Source organism: Acipenser ruthenus, chromosome 15 (assembly GCF_902713425.1).
Source record: "Acipenser ruthenus chromosome 15, fAciRut3.2 maternal haplotype, whole genome shotgun sequence".
Lineage (NCBI taxonomy): Eukaryota > Metazoa > Chordata > Actinopteri > Acipenseriformes > Acipenseridae > Acipenser > Acipenser ruthenus.
This window is the reverse complement of record NC_081203.1, coordinates 35,557,890-35,574,762: the sequence shown is the minus strand read 5'-3', so window position 1 is coordinate 35,574,762 and position 16,873 is coordinate 35,557,890. Positions and strand designations below refer to the sequence as shown.

The following is a 16,873-nucleotide window of genomic DNA, read 5'->3' as shown; positions in this document are numbered from 1 at the left end:
AGCGGGAATGCTTGTAACCAATCAGACAAGCCCTCCCATCTCTCTTTATAAATGACTGCAGCATGTGTGTGCATCATTTCATTATGAATGGAAAAGACAATGAAGAATATTGTGAATGTGCAGTAAACTGGCTTACACTTACTGCTGTGGAAACCCTAAGGCTAACTTCTTGATGTGACCTGCATCATTTAATAACATTTCATCGTTTAGCAACATTCTGAACATTTACCACTGTCGTTTACACGCTGAACTTTGAACTCCTCTGTAGACCAGTATTGTTTATGACACGCTCCCCATGCTCACTTCAGAGTCATTGGAATCCATGTCTGTGCTGGAAATGCACAGCAGTGTGATCCACTCCTGGTTTCAGTGACTTTGATAAGACACACCTTGCTTGTTCTCTAGACGCACTGTGGCTAATCAAGCTTGTAGTGAGGCTGCTGTACAGTAGGAGTCTTATTTCCATCCCTATATGTATTTGGTGTCAAAAGAAACCTCAGGCTCTTTGGGGGTAAGCAGCAGAGTCCCTGTTTTCTGACACTGCAGTCCTTTTGTATTGTAAGGCCTGGAGCAGGGTTAGTTTTGGGGGGTTTCAGTGTTGTAAAATATTGCACTTAAAGGAAAGCCTGCACCAGAAGTCATTTGGCTGGCCTTCGTATTTGTAAGAAACAGTAATGCTGGTGTGTTCTGAATATGCAAGTTCTTAAAGCTGTGTGTTTTTACCATTCCTCTTTCCAGGCCTATTTCAGTAGCTTCTCAAACTTGTAAAGATGACCCTGCAAGCCAGGTGAGGACTTCATGCTTTCAGTTCATACACACATTGCAGTTCAGTTCAGTTCACTGCAAGGATTCTCAGGAAACGCATTCAATAAACAAGATGAATGAGGAGTGATATTCTGAACTGTGATGAAGAATTCAGTGCTTCACATTCAAACCGAAAATACCACAGTGATGCTACCAATTACATCATGTGCACTATTGAAACGCACTGAAGCATGATTCTGTATTTCAGTAATGGGTTACCCTGGTAGAGATGGGGTGTGTTGCCAGTCAGCAGAACAAATCAATACAGTCGTTATTTCTTTGTTTCTTTGTTTAGAATGATGGCACGGCACAGGGAAGGAAACGTGTGTCCGCAAAGCAGAGAAGGTGAAGAAACTGCTTAGTTTTATGGAAGTGTGTGCGTGCATATGTGCATGTGTGCGTGTCTCTGTCTGTCTGTGTGTGTGTGTGTGTGTGTGTGCGCGCGCGTGTGTGTGTGTCTTGTATATATGACTACATCTTTTGTCATTTCCAGAGAAATGAAAAAGCAGAATGATTTTGATGATGCGGAGGAAGCAGAGAAAGAGAAGAAGGAGAAGAAGAGTAAGAAACCCTCAGCAGTCAATCCGGACAGTCAGGAAACCTCCAGAACCAGCACATCCCAGCCGGCTGTGAAACGAGGCCAGAAGGTAACGGACTGCACCGAACCCACAGGGACAGGGTCTGTCTGAATGCTGTTACCAGAACCCCCTCAAAATGAGCTGCATATTGCTACACTGTGCTTAAATGCTAGACTGCTTAAATGCTTATTAGGGGCACTGAGATAGCATGGATTCAGTTCATTTCATTTTACTGATACAAGGAAAGGTGTATTGTAATGTGTTTGTAATTGTGTTGTTTTTCCTTCACTCAGAACAAACTGAAGAAAATCAAAGAGAAGTACAAGGATCAGGATGAGGAAGACCGGGAGCTTCGGATGAAGCTCTTGGGGGTGAGTGAAGAATACTATTGCAGCTCTGTGAAGAATACTATTGCACCTCATAGTGCAGCTCTCTATGAAGAATGCTATTGCACCTCATAGTGCAGCTCTGTGAAGAATACTATTGCACCTCACAGTGCAGCTCTCTATGAAGAATACTATTGCACCTCACAGTGCCGCTCTCTATGAAGAATACTATTGCACCTCACAGTGCAGCTCTCTATGAAGAATACTATTGCACCTCACAGTGCAGCTCTCTATGAAGAATGCTATTGCACCTCACAGTGCAGCTCTCTATGAAGAATGCTATTGCACCTCACAGTGCAGCTCTATGAAGAATACTATTGCACCTCACAGTGCAGCTCTCTATGAAGAATGCTATTGCACCTCACAGTGCAGCTCTCTATGAAGAATGCTATTACACCTCACAGTGCAGCTCTATGAACAATGCTATTACACCTCACAGTGCAGCTCTATGAACAATGCTATTGCACCTCACAGTGCAGCTCTCTATGAACAATGCTATTGCACCTCACAGTGCAGCTCTCTATGAAGAATGCTATTGCACCTCACAGTGCAGCTCTATGAAGAATGCTATTGCACCTCACAGTGCAGCTCTCTATGAAGAATACTATTGCACCTCACAGTGCAGCTCTCTATGAAGAATACTATTGCACCTCACAGTGCAGCTCTATGAAGAATGCTATTGCACCTCACAGTGCAGCTCTCTATGAAGAATGCTATTGCACCTCACAGTGCAGCTCTCTATGAACAATGCTATTGCACCTCACAGTGCAGCTCTCTATGAAGAATGCTATTGCACCTCACAGTGCAGCTCTATGAAGAATGCTATTGCACCTCACAGTGCAGCTCTATGAAGAATGCTATTGCACCTCACAGTGCAGCTCTATGAAGAATGCTATTGCACCTCACAGTGCAGCTCTATGAAGAATGCTATTGCACCTCACAGTGCAGATCTCTATGAAGAATGCTATTGCACCTCACAGTGCAGCTCTCTATGAAGAATGCTATTGCACCTCACAGTGCAGCTCTCTATGAAGAATGCTATTGCACCTCACAGTGCAGCTCTCTATGAAGAATACTATTGCACCTCACAGTGCAGCTCTCTATGAAGAATGCTATTGCACCTCACAGTGCAGCTCTCTATGAAGAATGTTATTGCACCTCACAGTGCAGCTCTATGAAGAATGCTATTGCACCTCACAGTGCAGCTCTCTATGAAGAATGCTATTGCACCTCACAGTGCAGCTCTCTATGAAGAATGCTATTGCACCTCACAGTGCAGCTCTATGAAGAATGCTATTGCACCTCACAGTGCAGCTCTCTATGAAGAATGCTATTGCACCTCACAGTGCAGATCTCTATGAAGAATGCTATTGCACCTCACAGTGCAGCTCTGTGTAAAGCACGTTGTTGCTTCCTGCAGAGGTAAATGCTGCAGGAACTTCCAGGAATTTCACCCCCAAACCTTTACTTTAATCCTAACCTTACAGACTGCAAAATTGCTACTCGGTTGCACAGCGGGATGATTGAAATATTATCCTCTGTACAACAGAGGCTATTCAAAGCGCAGATGAGCCCAGAGCATTAGTACCGGACAAACTGACATCCTCCGTACAGCAAGAAAATAGGTTCCACCTTCACTTTCAAAACCCAGAGGCATCGGCATCCTAATGATAACCTGAGCATGTTCTTTGCAAGTGTTCATATTTACAGTATGTGTGTGTGTTTGTTTTCTTCAGTCTGCAGTGTCGAATAAAGAAGAGAAAGTTAAGAAAGGAAAAAAAGGAAAATCGAAAGAGGAGCAGGTTAAAAAAAGCATGCAGAAACCCAAAGCGAGCCAGCAGGGGAGCGCTGGGAGGAAACCAGTTCAGATACTAGTGGAGGAGGTGGCCAAGGAGATGCAAGAGGTGGCTCTGGAGGGCGTGGCTCAGGAACCGGACGACAAGGTAAACCTTCCTGCAGCGTACAGCCAGTGTGTCGATGGTTAAGCTGTGCAATGGAAGTCGTGTTTCCAGCATGCAGGGTTGTGGAATGGAACGGAATGTGTTTTGCATATCCTGCAGATTGAGTTCAGGCTGAAGCCAGCGACGGCACAGCCGCATGCAGAATGAGGTTACAGATGTTCCGTGTACCATGCCTGTAACGAGTTGCTTTTAATAGCAATTGATTTTCATGATAGCCTGTGTAAGCTTTACAGCATAACTGCCTGATCTGTTTGCTTGTGTTGAAATAACAGAAGCACCTGTTTACTTTCCAGGATGTTGAAGATCAAGATCTGGAGCCACAAGGACCAGAGGTGAGGCATTGATCTACATTTCAATACGCCTCACAGAGAGCTGCTTCTCATCATTCTAAGAGTGCTTGCAACTCCAGTGATTAGGTGGTAAACTGCTTGAGATCTACAGCTTGCCTTTCGGTTACATCTATTTCAGATAGATGCGCTTCATCAGAGGTCTAGAAATATAATTGAACTATTCGAAGCTTGCTGTTTCTGTTTTTCAGTTGGGGGTTTATGTACCAGTAGGCTACACAGAGCAATTGCTGAGACGGTATGAGGGATGTTATGAAGTGTGTCTCTCTAAACGTGTCACTGGAAAGTAGTGCGGATTTTAACCTTAAACCTTGACCCTGGATTTGAGAATCCCTGGTGGTAATCCACTAACCCTAACCCTTAACCCACACACACTAACCCAACCCTAACCCTTGACCCTGACCCACACACAACACAAACGCTAACCCTTGACCCTGACCCACACCCTAACCCGTGGGGTGTCGTTGCAGGAAGGGGAGAACCTGCTCGACTCTCTGACAGGCCAGCCTCACCCAGAGGATGTGCTGCTGTTCGCCGTGCCTGTGTGTTCACCCTATACAGCACTCACTAACTACAAGTGAGTCATCTACCTTTCAGTGGTTTTAAGACAAAGGTGCATTTTTAAATGAACAGTTTTGTTTAGATACTCAGAAGTTGTAATGAACCATTGGGCAATTGCAAACCGAGGTCCAAGTTGAAATTGACACCCTGTGACCTGTGTGCCATCAAAGGAATCCCTGGGCTAGACTTTCTACCTGGTATGGTAATGCCTTATTTTTAAGTGCTTCACAAGATTGGTATGTATAGGAAATTTTGAACCACATTTACGTTTGTAAGCTTGAATGTACAGTATCATTTTAATATTTCTAATTAACATTTTTGCGTGTGTGTGTGTGTGTATATATATATATATATATATATATATATATATATATATATATATATATATATATATATATATATATATATAATTTTGAAAAAATAAGAGCTTAGGCATAATTTAACTTTAGATATCACTGAAATCTGGGTTTTATGATAAAATGAAGGAGTATCATTTATTTGCTCACAGTACACAGATGTAATGTGTGGGTTCTTGTTTTGAAGGAGTATCATTTATTTGTTCACAGTACACAGATGTAATGTGTGGGTTCTTGTTTTGAAGGAGTATCATTTATTTGCTCACAGTACACAGATGTAATGTGTGGGTTACCTCTTGTTTTTAAGGTACAAGGTGAAACTTACCCCTGGAACTCAGAAGAAAGGAAAAGGTAAGATCTCTGGAACCTGAACAGTCTACGGGCATTTGAGAAACAGCCCAAGAAGTTTCTCTGATTTTAATACATTTGCAAAAGACCCCTCCCCCTGTCCAATACATATGAATGAGTTTTAACTTTTTTTTTTTTTTTTTTTTTAATTTAATTTTAAATATAACAGCTGCTAGAACCGCTGTGCACAGCTTCATGCACGCCAGAGACGCTACACCAAGAGAAAAAGATCTGTTCCGCAGTGTGAAGGTAACCTTCTCAAGTACTGTGAAGAGATAGACTTAGCAACAGCAATGAGGGCTGTATCTCTGAGGGGCTAGCCTTAGCAACAGCAATGAGGGCTGTATCTCTGAAGGGCTAGACTTAGCAACAGCAATGAGGGCTGTATCTCTGAGGGGCTAGACTTAGCAACAGCAATGAGGGCTGTATCTCTGAAGGGCTAGACTTAGCAACAGCAATGAGGGGCTGTATCTCTGTGAGGGGCTAGACTTAGCAACAGCAATGAGGGCTGTATCTCTGTGAGGGGCTAGACTTAGCAACAGCAATGAGGGCTGTATCTCTGAAGGGCTAGACTTAGCCACAGCAATGAGGGCTGTATCTCTGAAGGGCTAGACTTAGCAACAGCAATGACGGCTGTATCTCTGTGAAGAGCCAGACTTAGCAACATAAAATCATTTAAATTAAACTTTTTTTTTACACATACACTTATCATTTTAATTTGCCTTTTTGTGTTTTTTTTCAGGATACGGATTTATCCCGAAATATAGCTGGAAAAGTGAAAGTGTCGGCGCCTAACCTGCTGGCAGCAAAAAAGAAATGAATCTGCTTGTTTGGTTTCCTAAACCTGCTGGGGACTGCTGTCAAAAAAAGACTTTAAAGTGAAAAAATAATACCGCACACCTGAAGTGTAGGAATTGAATAGACTGTAAAACTAATATCGCTCGATTTACAAGGTACTCTACGCTGTTTCACCCCCACAAAAAAAGGCAAAATACACAGTATGACTGCTGTTCTTAAACGTTTTATTTTAATACAGATTTCTACAACAAATCACTCTTCAGTCTCCCCACCCCAGTGCTTAACAGGATATCCATCGAAGGCACTTCTGCTTGTGCTGTGAAAGGGGGGCTCCATTGTGGGGCGCTCCCCCTGCACGCGTCCATCAGTGTGTGCTGTGAAAGGGAGGCTTCAGTGTGGGGCGCTCCCCCTGCACGCGTCCATCAGTGTGTGCTGTGAAAGGGAGGCTCCATGGTGGGGCGCTCCCCCTGCACGCGTTCATCAGTGTGTACTGTGAAAGGGAGGCTTCAGTGTGGGGCGCTCCCCCTGCACGCGTTCATCAGTGTGTGCTGTGAAAGGGAGGCTCCATGGTGGGGCGCTCCCCCTGCACGCGTTCATCAACATGTGAATTAGACGTGCTGGTGCTGGAGGGTCACCTCTCCAGCATCAGTCTGCATTGTGCATGAACAGTGTTGCTGCAAGACATTCTGGAACGTCTGCTGCCTGCATCAAAATGAGTTTGTAATCACCAATAGAAAAGTGCACACAACTTACTATACAAGACGGGTGCACACGACGGAAAAACATAAACTTACAATAAAGAATTTAAAAGATGCCCAGGGAAACCCTGGGACTCTCTTAACAATGCAGTCTTTTTTTTTTTTTTTAAACAGTAAATTCTTTGCTTTCAAACACAAGAGTTTAATTAAAACAATATATATATATATATTTATATACACGTGTATAAGCAATCAAATTCTACACAAAAATATTTTCTCTATTTGCCATTCACATGCAAAAACATTTAACAGTTGCATGTTGCACCTGCCTGCAAAAACTAAAATGATGGAGCGCTTGACAAATCTATGGCTCCGTAACTATTTCCTTCCTGCGCTCCCGGGCAGGCTTCAGGAGCCCGATGTGTTGTTGCTGCCGACGCGCTGGCTGATGCTCCTCAGCAGGTGCTTCGGGAGACATTCCCAGGACCCGGACAGGATCTCTTTGAAGTGGATCGCTGTTTCCAGGCACAGTCTGTGGATATGGAACGTGATTCCAGGGTTAGAAAGTAGTGTGGAGTAGTGGTGAGGGCTCTGGACTCTTGACCGGAGGGTCGTGGGTTCAATCCCAGGTACGGGACACTGCTGCTGTACCCTTGAGCAAGGTACTTTACCTAGATTGCTCCAGTAAAAACCCAACTATATAAATGGGTAATTGTATGTAAAAATAATGTGATATCTTGTAACAATTGTAAGTCACCCTGGCTAAGGGCGTCTGCTAAGAAATAAATAATAATAGAAAAATAGAGAATGCTCCAGGTCTTGCAAACCGTACAGTCTACAGTGTGATGGGTGCTCCAATGAAGGCTGCAGAATTGAGATCTCTGCCTTTACGGGTAGCAACAATTTACGACAAGTCCACTGTGGAACGGACTAACTGATGATTATACACAATCAAACTTTCTAGACCATGTTTTAGGCCTACACGTATAGAGATTATTTTTTTTGTTTGTTTTAAACTTTTTTCAGGACTGCTAGAAAGGCATCAATATCAGGTAACAATCTGGCGTATTCTCATTATACATCATCATTCTCAGTATACGTCATGCTGTTCTGCTATGACATCATTTTAATGATCCTGCATCGATCTGAGCACCAAGAAAAGTTCTGCATCCATCACTTTTTCCCTACGGACCTGCTCCTGCATTACAGCAGTGAAGCTGTTAACACAATAGCCTCTGCCTTGGGGCTCCTGCATCACAGCAGTGAAGCTGTTAACACAATAGCCTCTGCCTTGGGGCTCCTCCATCACAGCAGTGAAGCTGTTAACACAATAGCCTCTGCCTTGGGGCTCCTGCATCACAGCAGTGAAGCTGTTAACACAATAGCCTCTGCCTTGGGGCTCCTCCATCACAGCAGTGAAGCTGTTAACACAATAGCCTCTGCCTTGGGGCTCCTGCATCACAGCAGTGAAGCTGTTAACACAATAGCCTCTGCCTTGGGGCTCCTCCATCACAGCAGTGAAGCTGTTAACACAATAGCCTCTGCCTTGGGTCTGTTACCTGACACACTGCCAGATGTGTGCTTCGTACTCACCTCCCAAGGGACTTGGGTTGAACAGCAAAGATGAGTATTTCATTGCTGTGGGCCTGAGGAACAAAAATAAGCAAACTTTATTAAGACACCGAGATCTACACTGCTGTAACTATGAGCAAAAAGAGTTTTTAAAACACGAAAATCATGAGGCATCATTTTCTGAAATCAACTGGTAGCAGATCACAGCAGTTAAACCTTCAGCGATGCAGGTGCCAGGATACCGATAACATTCACCTCTGCATCTGTTCATTCAGGTCAGTATTTAAAACCCACTGCCTGCATTTGGGATAGCTGGTGCCAACAACATGCACAGTGCAGTCTTGAACAATCTCAACAGCAGCTGGTTCGGGGTCTATACTCCTTTAAAGAAAGTATTAGAGTGAATGAATGGGTACGTGTTCAAGTCTGTGCCCACAGATGAAGACAAAGAAAGACAGTAAAAATGTAGTAAAAGGAAAGACACAGCAAAGCCTGACAGCTTGAATTGATGTGCATTGATCTGACAGTTTGAATTGATGTGCATTGATCTGACAGTTTGAATTGATGTGCACTGATCTGACAGTTTGAATTGATGTGCATTGATCTGACAGTTTGAATTGATGTGCACTGATCTGACAGTTTGAATTGATGTGCATTGATCTGACAGTTTGAATTGATGTGCATTGATCTGACAGTTTGAATTGATGTGCATTGATCTGAGAGTTTGAATTGATGTGCATTGATCTGACAGTTTGAATTGACGTGCATTGATCTGACAGTTTGAATTGACGTGCATTGATCTGACAGTTTGAATTGACGTGCATTGATCTGACAGTTTGAATTGACGTGCATTGATCTGACAGTTTGAATTGTTGTGCATTGATCTGACAGTTTGAATTGATGTGCATTGATCTGACAGTTTGAATTGATGTGCATTGATCTGACAGTTTGAATTGATGTGCATTGATCTGACAGTTTGAATTGATGTGCATTGATCTGACAGTTTGAATTGATGTGCATTGATCTGACAGTTTGAATTGATGTGCACTGATCTGACAGTTTGAATTGAAGTGCATTGATCTGACAGTTTGAATTGATGTGCATTGATCTGACAGTTTGAATTGATGTGCATTGATCTGACAGTTTGAATTGATGTGCATTGATCTGACAGTTTGAATTGATGTGCATTGATCTGACAGTTTGAATTGTTGTGCATTGATCTGACAGTTTGAATTGATGTGCACTGATCTGACAGTTTGAATTGATGTGCATTGATCTGACAGTTTGAATTGATGTGCATTGATCTGACAGTTTGAATTGATGTGCATTGATCTGAGAGTTTGAATTGATGTGCATTGATCTGACAGTTTGAATTGATGTGCATTGATCTGACAGTTTGAATTGACGTGCATTGATCTGACAGTTTGAATTGAAGTGCATTGATCTGACAGTTTGAATTGATGTGCATTGATCTGACAGTTTGAATTGATGTGCATTGATCTGACAGTTTGAATTGTTGTGCATTGATCTGACAGTTTGAATTGATGTGCATTGATCTGACAGTTTGAATTGATGTGCATTGATCTGACAGTTTGAATTGATGTGCATTGATCTGACAGTTTGAATTGATGTGCATTGATCTGACAGTTTGAATTGATGTGCATTGATCTGACAGTTTGAATTGATGTGCATTGATCTGACAGTTTGAATTGATGTGCATTGATCTGACAGTTTGAATTGATGTGCATTGATCTGACAGTTTGAATTGATGTGCATTGATCTGCTGTGTCGGGGAATGGAATTCCATTAAGAGGTGTTTATCCTGAAAGGTGTTGACTTACAGCACGGTGATGAGACAGCAGATTGTTCGCACATCCACCGAACACAAACACTTCCCCTTCCTCGCTGGAGCAGGCAGTGTGCCAGAGCCTACAGACATGTCACAGGCAGAGAAACAACATCAGAGCAGGCAGTGTAAAACCTTAGCTGTCTGTATATATCAAAGGAAGCGCAATGCAAAACCTTTGCTTTGTCTGTAGCTAAACTTCTCTCAATTGCTTTTCTTTCAAGTAAATATATTTTCCCATACAAAGATATATAAACTTAGAAAAGGAAAAAAGAAAATGTGTGAATTTACCTGGGCTTCTCTGCATTGTTGTGTTTAAATGGTTTCCATTCATTCCTGCTAATGCAGTAAAGCCAGCCATCACCTAATAAAAAAAACAAGATAGTTTTTTAAAAGGTTTAAAACTTCATTAGACTAAAAAGTGACTGAAAATCTGTATGGTCAAGTATTAAACAAGCTGCTGTGTTTTACCAGGCTTCTCTGTACCATGTCTGTCCCAGCTTGCGTTTCTACCAAACACCGCAGGAATATTAACCCCTTCATGCACGACAAACTTGTATGGGGACGCATGGAAGACACAAATGCAAGATGACCTCATGTGAGAAGGCCACTCCCCCTCCCCCGCCCCATATAAAAATGTTAAATATATTAATTGTGTCCAAAACAGTATTTCATGCATGAACAGGTTAAAATAAGGATGGTAAACACTAGGTAAAAAAAACAAAGCATTTGTGAGAATAAAGAAAGGGTTTTACAGATCTCTCTGTTAAGAATAAGGATGGTAAACACTAGGTATAAAAAACAAAGCATTTGTGAGAATAAAGAAAGGGTTTTGCAGATCTCTCTGTTAAGAATAAAGAAAGGGTTTTGCAGATCTCTCTGTTAAGAATAAAGAAAGGGTTTTGCAGATCTCTCTGTTAAGATGCTGCTCTGGACTCTTACTTAGCGGCTGCTTATCTGTCGTAAAACCACCAAACAGGAAGAGATGATCAGGGGACGCTGGATTTAGGGAGTGCCACGACCTCCCCACGGGGCCCTGGTGTGGTACGATCCTAAAAGTGGCGAGAGAGACAGACAGACAGACAGACAGGCAGCGTCAACACACACAGAGACAGACCGTCAACACCCAGAGAGACAGAGACGCACAGTCAACACAAGTGTGCTGATTGGCTGTATCTATGTATACACAAATAAACACATTGGTGCTGTACAATGTAAACAAGCTATTACTCAGCCAGGCCCTGTTTAAAGAGCTCTTTAAAAAACACACAAAGACAGGGATGGAAATTAGACTCCTATTGTACAGCAGTTTCACCCAGTCCAGGTTTTAATACCAGCTTGATCAGCCACAGTGTGAATAGGTGACAAGCTCTCGGGTGTCTTATTAAACTCATCGTAGTATCGATCAAACTGCTATGCAACCAGAGTCTATTTCCATCCCTGAAATAAATCAATGAATAAAATCCTCCAGTACTCTATACCTACATTTCAGTCCATTCCCAGGTATCCATGTTAATGCTGAACAGGTCGTTCAGCCGGGACTCCTATTGACAAGGGGGTTTGGAAAACATAATCATTGAAATGCATTTGGGTGTTTTGTTTTTGTCAAACTGAGAAATGTGTATTTCTTTACATAAGTGTGCCTACCCTGTATCGGCCACCAAACACAAAACCCCGATTTCCAACCGTGGCACAAGCGTGTGCAGCCCTGGGAGAAGGAGGGTTCCCCTGAGAGAGGACAATCACATCAACATTAATAATAACAGGAACGGACCAGCTGTTGAGAGCTTTCAGAATACGTCCACAGGCATGTGTTAACATTGTCAGTACTATCAATACGTAGTGCACGCTGCTACAGTAGCACGTGTTGCTACACTCACATCAGTAGCAACGTTCTGGGTCCCAGTATCTATGAAGGAAGAGGTAGACTCCCATACTGGGAGACAAGAGCCTCCTTTTATTCTGAAGAAAACTCGAGTTTCAATCAGCTTACCTTTGTGACTGGCTGACTCCAGGCACACGTCTCCAGGTCCAGCACGTGCACATGGTTATTCCAACCCCGAGGAGCATTATTTGCCTGAAACAACAAAAGGAGATGTAAGTTTAAATATAATTCCATCAGGTGCTCATACAAGAATGCTACTCATACAAGAGACACAGACAGACACGGGCAACGTCTTACCCAAAAGGACGTTACATCGTATTCAAACGTTCCAAGATGTGTCCCTTGTGGAACGTAGCCATATCCTCCGAAGAAAACTAATCTGTGAAAGGAGAACACGTCTCCGTAAGTAAAACAGGTGCGCTTGCCCGATTATTTTAATTATAGTGCTTTAACCATGACTGCAACCCTACGATTACCAGCTCTGCCCCAAAGGCATTTATGTATTTATTTAAACAAACTAATGCATTCTGGCTCACTTCAGATCATTGTTTTATAGCCGCAGTTTTGGATTTTGAGATAGTAAAAGGTCTAGCATTGCTCCTGGAAACACAGGTCCATGTGTGTGTGTGTGTGTGTGTGGAGAGTATGTATTTAATTAATTAAAACGTGCATTTCTGTTCTTCTGGCACAACTAATAACTACTGGATCTCAGCTTTTTCAGAACTTTGCAACAACTTAGGCTTCAACAATCACACATTCTGAGTTAAACTATAAGAATGTGTGTTTATTACCATGCAGCACTCCACAACACTGAAGCACTCCAAAATCACTACTGAAAGCTCATAAGCATGCTAGGAATACAGCAGCCCTTGCAAAGGCATGAATGCAATGTAGTAATGTGCATTGACAAAACTAGTGCGAGTAAGTTTGTAGCTTCTCTGCTTTATTAATTTTCCATGAATGCATACAAAAGAACAATGCATGAGATGTGCTTCCTTCACCCAGCCCTGCACGTGCAATCTTGCGCAAGGCTAACTAACTGCAAAGCTTGTGAAACAAACCGCTACCCTGCCACGTTACACACCCCTGAAGGTCAAGAGCCGAAACATTTCTTTTTTTTCCATTCTACCAAATATAGTTACAGGTCACAGGTCACAGGTGTAGGGGTGGGGAGTCTAGTATTACATTTCAATTACAAGCCTGGATTACAAAGTAATTGAAACATGGAAGCACTGACAGGTCTTGGCTTTTCACTCTTACTTGTTCTTGTACACCCAGCAGCCGAGCTTGTCCTTGGACGTTGGTGGCATCCCTTTCAATTCTTTCATCTTCTCCCAGTGCAGCGTGTCTGTGGATCTCAGAGGAAGCCTGTACAACTGTGGATTGACAGAAAGGGGCAAAAATGAACAATTAATATGTCAGCGGGTGAGAAAAACCTGCAAGCAGATTGGATATTTTTTTTGTAAATGATGTCCCTTGAAATCGCACACACCCCAAAAAAATCATGATATCCTTTGCACGTAGTGGTGCATGATGTCAGTTCAGCCTGCACCCGATTGTTCTGTGAAATGGGTTGATTTGTTATTATGCAGGCCCACTCACCCTGTTGGTGTTTCCTCTGGCGTGATGCCCTCCAAACAGGTAGAGCACCCCGTCCACACACACAGCACAGCTGCCCGACATGGACTGGGGGACGTCTCCTTCGGTGGCCCTTTTCTTCCTGCAGATCGAAACACATGAGAACTCGGTAGGGGCTAGGCGGGGCGATGTGTAGGGAGGAGTGATCTGGGGTCCTACTCTGTCCTAGGCGGGGCGATGTGGAGTGAGGAGGGGGTCAGGAGGAGTGATCTGGGGTCCTACTCTGTCCTAGGCGGGGCGATGTGTAGTGAGGAGTGATCTGGGGTTCTACGCTGTCCTAGGCAGGGCGATGTGTAGTGAGGAGTGATCTGGGGTCCTACGCTGTCCTAGGCGGGGCGATGTGTAGTGAGGAGTGATCTGGGGTCCTACGCTGTCCTAGGCAGGGCGATGTGTAGTGAGGAGTGATCTAGGGTCCTACGCTGTCCTAGGCAGGGCGATGTGTAGTGAGGAGTGATCTGGGGTCCTACGCTGTCCTAGGCAGGGCGATGTGGAGTGAGGAGTGATCTGGGGTCCTACTCTGTCCTAGGCAGGGCGATGTGGAGTGAGGAGTGATCTGGGGTCCTACTCTGTCCTGATGGATCCGAGTCTCCATGGGGGGAGATTGGGACTCTGCTGCAGAGTAGTCCCAATGAAGATCCTGCACTGCGGCTAAAATTGCTTCCCCTTTAAGATGTCATTGTTTCCCTTTGGTTTCAACGGGCACTCACACAAAATGTGAAAAATAAGTGAAACATGTAATCTTCCCCACTTCCGGATTTGAGCCTTGTGCTGAACAAGCACAATCCTAGCTAATGTACAGATTGCTGTATAGAAAAAACACATTGCATGACTGCTGTTAAACAGAAAATGAAAATCCATAAATAGCCTAGAAGAGAAAGCGCTTGTTATCTGTATTAATATACACAGCACAGAACATCTTTATACAATGGCTCACCATCGTCTGGATTCCATGTTATAAATCCAGATTTCGTTTCTTGGCAAATAGAAGTCATAGAAACCTGTGGTCTGTGCATTCTGCAAGGGAGAAAAAAAACAAAAAACAACATTTATGAAACATCCAAATGTGTGAATTACAAACTGCATTGCTGTTCTCCATGGAGTCTAAGAAAAGCATCAGTCACCACAAACCCAAGCAGCTGTTTCTTCACTTATTTCACTGTGAATGGTAAAGGAGCCCGATCGGCACCAGTGAGCCTGACCTGACTGCCAGCGCCCGGTTTCTGTGGAGAGCTCAATACAGCTGGTGCAGCTCTACTGGTCAGAGGTAATACTTTGCCAGTAGAGGAACGTATGACCTCAGAGAATCTTCTTACTAAATAAGCTGATGTTAAAAGAGTGCAAACATACAGGTCATAATCGCACAGGACTTGAAAGGGTGAAAATATCCAGCATGGTCTCTTACTGTACCTTGTATCCACCCCAAATATACATGCAATTCCCGTCTGACACTGCGACGTGTCCACTGCGCTCCGGGGGGGCCACAAGCTCCACACTCTCATCGTGGGCCGAAGCCAGTTCAGTGTCGATATCGATCAGTTCTTCCTCGTCGATTTCCTCTACATCATCATCCTCCTCCTCCTCCTCGGGATCCTCCTCTACCTGCATGTGATTATCATCCTCGTCAACATCTGCCATCTTCACCTGTTTGCAGAAATAGACGTCACCACGTTAATTGAAGCATACAAATCAAACACTGAACACAGCTTAGACACTGAGCACAACACTAAAAAAAAAAAAAAAAAGATTGATATATACAGTATATATGAATAAAGATTGATATATACAGTATATATGAATAAAGATTGATATATACAGTATATATGAATAAAGATTGATATATACAGTATATATGAATAAAGATTGATATATACAGTATATAGAATAAAGATTGAACAACTTTTATAATTTAAACCTTTTGTGCATATGCAAAGACAACATTGAAACATTTTGTGTATTTTTTTTCCAAATTTTATATATATATATATTGTATTTATTTTACAGGGACAACGTACAATTTTTAACTATGATTTAGCTATGAGCTCATTTTCATTGGCAGTCCCTGGACAAACACAAATACAGAAAATAATACAAATAAGGTAACATTTACAGAAGGGAATATGATCGAGCATCAGAGCATTGTAAAAGAAGGAAATAGAAAATAAACCAATAAAAATAAGGCTACGGAGAGAGAAATGGCAGCTGAATATATCTCGCCACACGGGGCCCTTACATATAACTTGGCGTGGCTTACAACAAGATTCAGTAAGTACGGAATTGATTCTGTAAGCAAAAAAAGTAAACTCGCTGGCTCTCGATGAGGCGTGATGTACTGAAATGATATTCAATATCAATAAACCGTGCACCTCCTACCCTGCAAAACACCGCTCGCCATTACAACTGTGCAATTCATTTCATGATGCAAAAGAACGATTATTGGGAAAGAAATTCACAACTGAAATAGGTATACACACACAAAGGTTGTACAGACATGCCGTGTTGTCGTGTTTACACTAAGCACATCGAAAGGACTGTCTGTTTCGCAGTTAAACAAGGTTAACGATAATATTAAAACACGCCGAAAGTCGACATCATCTTAAAACACTCGACACAAATTGCATTTTTTTCTTACCGTTACTGTCTGCAAATTGCGTTTCTTTTTTGTTTTTTGAGTAACATTAAACTTTGTAACACAATTCGAGCTTATCTTGTTTACACTGGAAGCGGAAGCAGAGACAGGCTTTACTCTGTAAGGCCTGGCAGGACGTGACGTAGCAGACGTCCGAAACCTTTCGCCATTTTGTTGAGGATTGGAGGCGTCATTTGAGCCACCATGCTGAGAAGGGCACGTGTGGCGAGCGGGAGGAGCTAATCCAAGGACATTGCAACACTGTCCTGGACCAAAACCAGCTGTGGTGTTACAATGTTACATAAATAACCTGCTTTATTACATAGGGTGCTATGTCATCTCAAGTATAATGTCATCCATAAAAACCTGGAATTGATCAAAATAAATTCTGAGCTAAAACTAATCACTACGGGGGTCCATTTGATTAAGCTACAATCTGCTGAGATAAACCACAGCTGGATTGTCTGTT

The 16,873-nt window shown here is 42.8% G+C and overlaps 2 protein-coding genes across 2 annotated transcripts in view; one reads left to right on the top strand and one right to left on the bottom strand.

The window, feature by feature from the left end:
* The window catches only part of LOC131697646 (ribosome quality control complex subunit NEMF-like), a 34,967-nt gene extending 28,576 nt beyond the window's left edge, over positions 1-6,391 (top strand). Inside the window, exons 23-32 of the mRNA XM_058988097.1 lie at positions 739-787; positions 1,100-1,149; positions 1,298-1,451; positions 1,676-1,753; positions 3,505-3,711; positions 4,023-4,061; positions 4,547-4,653; positions 5,301-5,344; positions 5,511-5,590; positions 6,084-6,391. Coding sequence (XP_058844080.1) covers positions 739-787; positions 1,100-1,149; positions 1,298-1,451; positions 1,676-1,753; positions 3,505-3,711; positions 4,023-4,061; positions 4,547-4,653; positions 5,301-5,344; positions 5,511-5,590; positions 6,084-6,161 — 886 coding nt within the window. The 3' untranslated portion in view covers positions 6,162-6,391. The remainder of the gene's footprint in view (positions 1-738; positions 788-1,099; positions 1,150-1,297; positions 1,452-1,675; positions 1,754-3,504; positions 3,712-4,022; positions 4,062-4,546; positions 4,654-5,300; positions 5,345-5,510; positions 5,591-6,083) is intronic.
* LOC117422260 (kelch domain-containing protein 2-like) lies at positions 6,345-16,549 on the bottom strand. Its single transcript, XM_058988121.1, has 14 exons — positions 16,408-16,549; positions 15,186-15,419; positions 14,713-14,792; positions 13,743-13,860; positions 13,401-13,516; positions 12,438-12,519; positions 12,249-12,332; positions 11,903-11,983; positions 11,741-11,799; positions 11,198-11,307; positions 10,547-10,619; positions 10,251-10,338; positions 8,431-8,483; positions 6,345-7,369 (listed from the first exon to the last, which is right to left on the bottom strand). Exons 2-14 carry the CDS (start codon positions 15,411-15,413, stop codon positions 7,246-7,248), a joined length of 1,296 nt encoding a protein of 431 aa, XP_058844104.1. The 5' UTR covers positions 15,414-15,419; positions 16,408-16,549; the 3' UTR covers positions 6,345-7,245.
* Between the last annotated feature and the right edge of the window lie 324 nt (positions 16,550-16,873).